Source organism: Chiloscyllium plagiosum, unplaced genomic scaffold (genome assembly GCF_037043375.1).
Source record: "Chiloscyllium plagiosum isolate Xiang-an unplaced genomic scaffold, Cpla_swu_hap1 HiC_scaffold_10, whole genome shotgun sequence".
NCBI classification, from domain to species: Eukaryota; Metazoa; Chordata; class Chondrichthyes; order Orectolobiformes; family Hemiscylliidae; genus Chiloscyllium; species Chiloscyllium plagiosum.
Window position 1 is genome coordinate 74,091,776 of NW_028270148.1, and position 9,740 is coordinate 74,101,515.

A 9,740-nucleotide genomic window follows, 5' to 3' on the forward strand; every position below is an offset into this window, starting at 1 on the left:
GATCGAATTTCAGATCAGCCAGGATTTGCAACTAACCTTCCGGCATAACTGAACCCAACTGACGCTGAGAGACATAAAGATCAAAAAGACTGCTACATCTATTTTATTTCGTACAAAAGCTCGCTGGGTCATTATTGCAAACTTAAAAAAATTGCAATAAGTGTTTCTTTTGCAAACGCCTGAATTGTTTGATTACAAATTGGGAAAACGAAGAACAAAAGGGACATATCTTTTACACAGGGCTGACGTCAGTTCGAATTTACTGACAACTATTGATGCGTGTGAAGCAATTGCAAGCAACTCCCTTTCATTAGGTAAATGAAAAAAACTGATAGGATCTCAGTGAAAACTTCTGAAATGGGATTCAGTATCTGAATACACCAAATGGAAATAAATAACACCAACCATTTTCAGATTAAAAATAATGCATTTTCAAATTTGTTTTCAATGTAAAAAGCCCTCCAGAGGGAGTGTATAGGAACAGCAAATAGGCACTGAGCAGAGTAGAGAATGCTTCAACCTAGGAATGTTGTTCATTACACTGAAGGAAAGGACACATTAGAGAAAATAGTCCGTGCTATTTTTCCTTGATTTTTCTTAATCCTCATCCTCAGATGTGAGTTGCCACACAAGTCGGGGATAAGTGGTTTTTGTAGGAATTTTTTTTGCTGGCTGAGTTTTGATTCGGATGCTGGGTGATGTGTATAAGTTAATAGCGTAAGGATCCAGTGATCCTGTGATTATGTCTAACTCTGAGGCTAGAGAGAAATAGATTGAACCCGGGGCAAGGAGAGAGGCAAGAACTGGACTGGATCATTATGGCACACCATGAAAGGAGACACAGGTCATGCTTGGAAATGAAATAATAAAAAGAAATTGGTCTAAAACAATATTTTACTAATGTTACTTGCAACAAGTATTGAGAGTATGTAATAAACCTATTCGATTGTTTTCAAAATAAAATAGGTTAGGTAGGTAATCAACTACCATATGAAGACAATGATGCTTTTTAAAATGGGAAACTAGTTTTGAATTAGTTGATAACAAGAGCATTTTGTTTGATGGGTCAATTTTATAATATTTCAACATTAAAATACATTTAACACAAATTATTTTTACAAATTAAAATAAATAGCAACATAAGATAATTATAAGGGATAAATTTGTTATTCTTTGGACAAATAAATAGGATTGCCATATTAAAAGTTGAAAATTGCAATGACTTAAAATATACAAAAACGCTCTGTACAATTTTATGGTGTTATAAATATTAACAGGTTAGGAAATTAGAACTCATGTTTTTAAACGAGATAGAAAGTAAAACATCATTTTAAAGGCCAGTACATTAGATTGTGGAGTAAGTGAGAGATATAGGCTCCAGCCCGTGTTTTCGTGTTGATGTGCAGTAATCAGAGGAATGGATAATAGTTGTTGGAGTCCTCATGCCATGCTGGGCCAGAGGCTCAGCTAGACATGTATTTACCCATATCCGGGTTAGAGAGGAAAGGAAAGTTTGATTTTTAAAACAGATCTGGAGAAACTTTTCTACCTATTTAAAAAAGAGGAATAGAAAAAAGAATTTAATATATTATTATAATCACCATGCAACAAAAGAAAGTGTGAGCCTATTTTTCTTTTGCTTTCAAACTGGAGGAGGACAAGTTTTTTTTCCCCTTTTAATAATATTTAATGATCGGGTGTAAAAGGAAGAGAAGAAGCAGACGTGTCTGTCTCTCCCTGCTCTCTGACTGATTTTCTGAGAGATGATCATGGCCGCTCAAGTAGCAGCAGCTCCGGCCAACAGTAGCAGCAACGGTAGTAGCCCCGGCCTGAGCAGCCGCGACCCAGACAGTATCAACAACGGAAAACCGGCGGCGGCGGCTCCGGGAGGAGGACTCGGCGGTGACGGCGGAGATCCCAGTGGCGGCGGCTTGAGCCTGAACAGCGTTGATCATCATCACCATCCTCGCCACCACCATCACCACCACCACCATCACCTCCACCTTCCCCACCAGCAGCAGCACCACCACGGCGAGCTCAACATGGCCAACTCCTCGGGGCCTGGCCCCGGTCCGGCTAACAACAACAGCGGCGGCGGCGGCGGCAGCGGCACTGCTGGAGGCTCGGGGTCGGCCTCGTCCAACCCCAACCCTGAGCCAACGCACAAAGAACCCGCCTCGGCCTCGCCTTCCTCGGCGTCCACCGCCTCCTCCTCATCTTCGGCCGCCAGTGAGGCGGGGATAATTTCTAATCACAAACTGAAACCCACCGGCGCTGAGTTGTTGCTTCCTCCCCATCACCAAGGAGAAGGAGGCGGCGGGGTAGAGACTCAACATGGAGGCGGTGGTGGTGGTAAAGACAACATCTTGTTAACCGCTGACAGCCAGGGAAACAACAAGGCCGACGACCAAATGCTCAAAATGGGTGATCAGCGATATGAGCACCCGGCAGCTGCGGGCTCCAATACCCAAACGGAGCCGGCTCCTGGCCTCCCCGATTATAATCATTATTACCGGGCGGCGGCAGGAACAGGCCCCGGTCCCGGACCCTACTTCGATCAACATGGCGGACAACAAAGCCCGGGGCTTGGGCTTCATCCTTCCAGCAGCTTGGAGTTAAGCGCCAGCCCGCTACACAACTCTCACGACAGCTATTCAAACAACTACAACCATTACTCGGGCTACAGGCCGGCCTACAGTGGCCCTGGCTACAGCTTGATGAACTCGCCCAGGGCCAACAATATGGGATCCGGTGGGGCCACCAACAGCGGCCACCATCATCACCATCACGGCAAGCAACAGCCGCCTCTGGCCGGGGCATTTCAGCGCTACTCGAGCCAAAACCAGCATTCGGGGGCCACACCAACCCTCAACCAGCTTCTGACCTCCCCCAGCCCCATGAGGGGATATGGCTTTTCGGACTACAGTAATCCTGGTCCTTCGCAGTCCTCGCTGAAAGGGAACGACATGAGCAGTCAGTACGGAATAGGGAGCAGCCAAGCCTGGGGAGGCGGAGGAGGAGGAGGAGGAGGTGGTGGCGGCGGCGGCGGCGGTGGAGCAGCGGCAGGACAAGCCCGCAGCCACCCAGCCATGAGCCCTGGCAGCTCGGCGCAGCCTCTAGGCAGGACACAGGTAAAGCGGCCTGTGTGTTGGTGTCTTTCATCCCGGAGTGAGAGCAGAGCTGGCGTTGTGCGATGTGAAGACATTAGAGAGAGAGCCGTTGAAGTGCTGGTCAGGGACCTAGGCCGCGCTACCTTTCCTATCACTTCTTACTGGCAAGGAGAGAGTTTTAGCGACTCTTTTTCTTGGGATTCGCCGTATGCAGAGAGTTTGTGCCTTCTGCCCCTAATGATGGGTGTCCGCTGTGCGGATTTGTGCACTGAACTGATAACTTCCAATTAGATTACTTCTAGACTAAATAAATCAGTTAGGTTTTCTTTCGTTAATTTAAACTGCTATCTGGTATGTTTTTTTGACCCCACCCATTTGTTGATTTTTTGTTTGATGGTGTCTGAACGCTGGTAGCTCCGTTCAGCTCGTACTCGAATCTCTTCACCTTTTGCAAGGTTTGCAATTTGAATTATGGAGGTAAAAGGCCTGGAATCGAGTCTCCAGACAGCTGCCTCCGAGTTGACATCTAATCTGCCATCTGATTGGTTCTCACACTCACCACTGGGCATTTATCAGTGCTGATGTAAATACAAGTTGCTGAACATCGCAATCACAAGCCCACACTGCACATTTCCTAAGAATCCACAATTTACATAGCCCATGGATAATTGAAAGAACTAACAACTGCTTCACCTTTCATTTCTGTCAACATTCCAGATGCATTTTAAAAAAATAAATATTCAAAATTTCCATTTTTTAAAAAAGCGTACTTGATTCAATAAACCGTTTTAAGTAAGGCACGTAAAACACTTGTTTAGTAACAAGTTGTTGAAAAATATTAAAATATTCTGGAATAACCAGCTTGTGCATATTTAGTAAAATCAGTCATTAATTTAAATTACTAATGTTTATAATGAAACGGTAGTAGATATTAAATATGGTTCAAATCCTTTTCTGGGTAATCGAGGGATAAACTATTGGATGAATTAAGTAAATTAAGGCAATTTCTTACTTTATAAAAATATCTATTAAGTGAAATCTATACAAAGGGCTATTGTAGTCCAGTTCATTTAAAAAAAATTAACTGCTTCGTAAATATTGCCCAAAACTTACTGCATAAAGAGCAATTTACGATTGTAAAATACCATAAATGTTACTGCTTTTGATTCCATGCCAATTATAGTAATGTAAAATACTAGAACTTTAATCTTGTTATGAACTACATTTCCTTTTTTATGATTGCTCATGGTAAATGATATTGTACAACCATATAGACACACAAGTTTGATTCCATGTCAATGATTTGGTAGTAGTTGTAGCAGGGTTGATAAATGAAGGTGTGAAGGCTTTTATGTAATGGTGGTAGTGTATCTGCCTCTGAACCAGGAGGCACAGGCTCCCGTGCTCCCTGGTCCAGAAGTGTTTTATTAACATCACTGAACAGGTTGCTTATCAAAAAAAGTGAATGGCTTCAGTTTTGTTGCTGAAAGAGCTGAAAATTAGTCAGCGTTTGGTTGCTGCTGTCGGACAGAATTGTATTGGGGTGTGAGTGCTTCCTTAATAGTTCATGAAACTTTGCAATTTGTACTGGCTCTGGATATAAATTGTGCAGTTCAGTGCAGGCATTGAAGAGTTGCTGGTGCCTGGAAACATACGCTACACAAGTTGCTCTCTTATAGGAGGCAGAAATATGCTTTTTTAAAATTGAAGCTCATTGAATTGAAGCTTGAAATGTGCTCATCTTAGGACAAGTGATTTGGATTTTAATAATTCCACAATGCAGTTGATCAGAAGTAGTAAACAGTTTGTGTAACATGCTTGGGTAAAATGAATGTGATCTATTTGAAAACAGTTCAAGCCGTAAGTTTATAACTTGTGCACTTGTTTGTAACTTCAACTTGTTTTTAAATCTATCACTAGGATTTCACTATAGTCTCATGAAAATGATTATTTATAATATCAATTTAATTACAAATTATTAATCGTTGCCAACTGAAACCGTGCTTGAAAAGATTATTTGTAGCTATGGTCCTGTGCCTAAAGAAGTATTGATACGTGAGTAAACAGTTAATTGGAAAAGTCTTGGATTTGTCATTAGTATCTTGATCAAATGAATATTGAGTTTGATTTTCTAGTATGTATAAATCATCTATCATTTGGTGTTCTTATAGCAGTTTGTGATAAAGTCACTGTAGTCCTTGTGGACTATAGGGGTTGGTCTCATTAGAGAGAGACGAATGGTGGTTTAACCTGAGGGTAACCATATCTCAACGATTGAGAGAGAGATTCCTTTGTGATCTCAACCGGTGTGGGAATTGAATCCACTCTCTTGGTGTTACTGTGCTTTGTAGACCTGTCAGGCAGCCAATTGAGCCAAGTGAATCCCATTGTTTCTGTGGGCTAGGGTGAAGGCAAGCTTCTATTTGCAAGAACTGAGTAGAGGCCTAGAAATATCTTGCCAATCACACATCAAATATTGAGTTTGCTGCTTTTTGATTCCTTTTGGATATTATTGGTATCCATGTTACTTGGTTTGCAGGTTCTATTTAGGGCAAAAATAAATTTTCAGTGTCATTGTCACAAACTTAATTGAGCTGTTAACATTTTAAGGTATTGGAAGAAATCTCTTTGTATATGAGGCTTCTGAGTTAATCCTTTGATTTTAGACTTCACTTGTGATTTAAGGTTATTGCAGCATATTCCTTATTTAAAAGTTAAGTGCTAAGTCACCCTGAGACTGAGCATAATAGATGGGATAGATTTTTGCTTAGTAATTATGGAGTTTCTTTCCATGGAGTATACATTGGCTATAATTAAGGTCCTATGCCTGATTATGGCCAGTTTAAACAACCAACCGACCTACCTCATTCCTCTCTTCCCTTGGACACTACCTGAGTGTAATATATTTTTGAACCAAACCTACAACTGGATATTTTAGTTATCATACGTTTATGGTGGCCACTAGGTGGAGTATGAAAAAGACCAGGTTTAACTTATCTTTTAAATTATCATGCTAAAATGCTGCTTTTCCTCCCCTCTGGTACATCTACAAATGGAAATAGTGAGCATAACTCTCCTGGGATATAAATTTATATGGTTTTGGGACCCCAAACATCTTAGGACAGTGTGTAATCTGTAATTGTTGGAGCTGTACCAAAGCATTTTTTTTCCCTCGTGTTTAGCTTTTGCCCGGCTGTGTGGCCATGTTTCAAAGAATGCTGTGTAATAGCCACAAGCCTACATCCCTTTACCCTTGGCTTTGTGCATTGGAATGCCAGCAGGCTTCTTGGTTGGGCTGCAATTTAATTTTTAGAAATTGAGCTTTGTATAAATTATTTACATTTACTGTCGTCTTTGAAAGTGAGTATGACATGAAAAGTACACAGTTGCTATTTTCCCCATCCAGACCACTCTGCGTCAGAGCAGTATGTCTTTTACCATAATGTATCTGCAGTCATTGGAACTTCTGTGATCCCTGCGAGATGGTGCTCAACCTTTAGGCTTAATGTTGATTACTACCCCAGTTTCTATTATCTTCGATGTAATGCCCATTTTTCCTATGCCTATCCAAATATTCCTGCGCCATTATTATTCAATAAATGCACAACTTTGTGGAACTGTTGTTCAGTGAATTTATTTTAATATTTGTCTCCATGATTTTGGTGCAGAGAAGTGGCTGGATCTTGTATCAAGGATAAACTTTAGAATTTTTGGGGAGTAATCAAAAGGAGAGTTAACATACTAGTCATGTTTGAACAAAATTGGTTTTTGGTTTGAAGTAGTGACACTACATACAGAGGAACCTTGATTATCCGAACGACACGGGTTGGGAGTACTTTGTTCAGATAATTGAATGCCGGATAACACAGTTAGCCAAGCATCAGAACCTTGTGATCTTGTTCAGATAATTGAATGCCGGATGACCTATATCAATAACTGTCTTTTTAGGGAGGAAGAATCAAATGCACTGTTATTCTTTGCAGTGAGCTTTGGCAAAGTTGATGAGAGTATGCAATGGAATAAATATTTTTAGTTGCAGAGATGGTATTGTGCCATGAGACTGGTAAGTTTGATAGATTGGTGTGCTCTTGGGGTAGCTCTCCTGTTACCCCTTTCACATAGGGATGTTAATTCAAACTAAAAGTGCTATTTCTGGAGGGATAAGCATGAAAAATAATTTTAGAAATAGACCTTTTGTATAAATCATGCTCTGCTGATACTCTTGTGTGAAGAACATATTTTATAAGACTGAAAGAACCACTGTTATGACTGTAGTAGACTAAGCTGTTAATACTTTGTGTTCCAACTCTCATATGAATAATGGTCACTTGAAAGAGGGGCTAACCTCAGAATCATATGTTCCTATAATGATCAAGGGTAAAATCATAAACAGGACAGTTAATGGGTAAGTTGTGAAATGATTTCATTTCATGGCAGTTTTTGCTTCATTGTGCCATGATAGTTGTTAAATTTCCGTAAAAAGGTCTTGATGGCCGGTTATATCGTGAACATTTTCTTGCACAAATTACATGGTAGCTGTGTTTTTTTTATATTAAATGATAGATCTGAGTTGGTTTTCATTCTATATACGAATTTCTACCAGCTTAGAAAGTGGCTTTGATAATTGTATAAAAGCGAAGCATGAATTGGGAGAAACACAATATTGCTCCATCTGATTTGCTTTCTGCTCTCTGGGAACTGGCTGCTTTTTCAGATGCAAACTGAAAAGAATAAAGTGAGAGTTAAAACATTTTTTTAAAGGAGAAAACTGTATCCAACTTTGTATAGATACAATATTTAAATGAGAGGTGAGGCAGTTATGGGAGATCAGGAATGAAAACACAGTGCCTGTCCTGGTCTCTCTGTCTCTGTCCCTGTCCCTGTCTCTGTTGTAGAATAGAAGCGTCAAATCTTTATAGTGTGGCCATTTGAGTCTTGTGCTGACCTGAAGAACAACCCACCCAGACCTGGCACCCCACTCTTATCCTTGTAACCCGCATTTCCCACTGTTAATCCACCTAGTTTACAAATCTCTGAAAACGCTGGGGAAATTTAGCATGGCCAGTCCACCTAATCTGCACATATTTGGACTGGGAGGAAACTGAGCATCTAGTGAAATGTACACAGATACGGGAAAAATTGCAAACTCCACATAGGCAGTTGCTTAAGGCTGAAATTGAACCTGGATCCCTTGTGCAGTGCTAACCATTGAGCCACTGTGCTGTCTGTCTCTCTGTCGCGCTCTCGCGCTGTTGCCTGCTCGCGCGCTCTCTCTCTCTCCCGCCCGCGCGCGCTCTCTCTCTCTCCCGCCCGCGCGCGCTCTCTCTCTCCCGCCCGCGCGCGCTCTCTCTCTCTCTCTCGCCCGCGCGCGCTCTCTCTCTCTCTCTCGCCCGCGCGCGCTCTCTCTCTCTCTCTCTCGCCCGCGCGCGCTCTCTCTCTCTCTCTCGCCCGCGCGCTCTCTCTCTCTCTCTCTCTCGCCCGCGCGCGCTCTCTCTCTCTCTCTCTCGCCCGCGCGCAGCTCTCTCTCGCCCGCGCTGCGCGCGCTCTCTCTCTCTCTCTCTCGCTCCCGCGCGCGCTCTCTCTCTCTCTCTCTCGCCCGCGTGCGCTCTCTCTCTCTCTCTCCTCTCGCCCGCGCGCGCTCTCTCTCTCTCTCTCTCGCCCGCGCGCGCGCTCTCTCTCTCTCTCTCGCCCGCGTGCGCTCTCTCTCTCTCTCTCACCCCGCGTGCGCTCTCTCTCTCTCTCTCACCCCGCGCGCGCTCTCTCTCTCTCTCTCGCCCGCGCGCGCTCTCTCGCTCTCTCTCGCCCGCGCGCGCTCTCTCGCTCTCTCGCCCGCGCGCGTCCTCTCTCGCTCTCTCGCCCGCGCGCCGCTCTCTCGCTCTCTCGCCCGCGCGCGCTCTCTCTCGCCCGCGCGCGCTCTCTCTCCTCGCCCGCTCGCGCTCTCTCTCGCCCGCGCGCGCTCTCTCTCGCCCTGCAGCGCGCTCTCTCTCGCCCGCGCGCGCTCTCTCGCTCTCTCGCCCGCGCGCGCTCTCTCTCGCCCGCGCGCGCTCTCTCTCGCCCGCGCGCGCTCTCTCTCGCCCGCGCGCGCTCTCTCTCGCCCGCGCGCGCTCTCTCTCGCCCGCAGCGCTCTCTCTCTCCGCCCGCGCGCTCTCTCTCTCGCCCGCGCGCTGCTCTCTCTCGCCCGCGCGCGCTCTCTCTCTCGCCCGCGCGCGCGCTCTCTCTCTCGCCCGCAGCGCGCGCTCTCTCTTCGCCCGCGCGCGCTCTCTCTCACTCGCCCGCGCGCGCTCCTCTCTCGCCCGCGCGCGGCTCGCTCTCTCTCTCGCCCGCGCGCGCTCTCTCTCTCTCTCGCCCGCGCGCGCTCTCTCTCTCTCTCGCCCGCGCTGCGCTCTCTCTCTCTCTCGCCCGCGCGCGCTCTCTCTCTCTCTCGCCCGCGCGCGCTCTCTCTCTCTCTCGCCCGCGCGCGCTCTCTCTCTCTCTCGCCCGCGCGCGCTCTCTCTCTCTCTCGCCCCGCTGCGCTGCTCTCTCTCTCTCTCTCGCCCCGCGCGCGCTCTCTCTCTCTCTCGCCCGCGCGCGCTCTCTCTCTCTCTCCCCCGCCTCTCTCTCTCTCTCTCTCGCCCGCGCGCGCTCTCTCTC

General features: G+C 45.6%; 1 protein-coding gene across 16 annotated transcripts in view; it reads left to right on the plus strand.

Annotated features, from left to right (window-relative positions):
- The first annotated feature begins 1,404 nt into the window (after positions 1-1,404).
- arid1b (AT-rich interaction domain 1B) overlaps positions 1,405-9,740 on the plus strand; it is a 620,676-nt gene continuing 612,340 nt past the window's right edge. For 8 of the 16 annotated variants that reach the window (XM_087991455.1, XM_087991461.1, XM_087991456.1 and 5 more), the window contains exon 1: positions 1,405-3,131. In XM_087991455.1, the coding sequence (XP_087847581.1) occupies positions 1,764-3,131 (1,368 nt within the window). In that variant the 5' untranslated portion in view covers positions 1,405-1,763. The remainder of the gene's footprint in view (positions 3,132-9,740) is intronic. The other 8 variants (XM_043696151.2, XM_087991458.1, XM_087991467.1 and 5 more) reach the window with 2 other exon arrangements.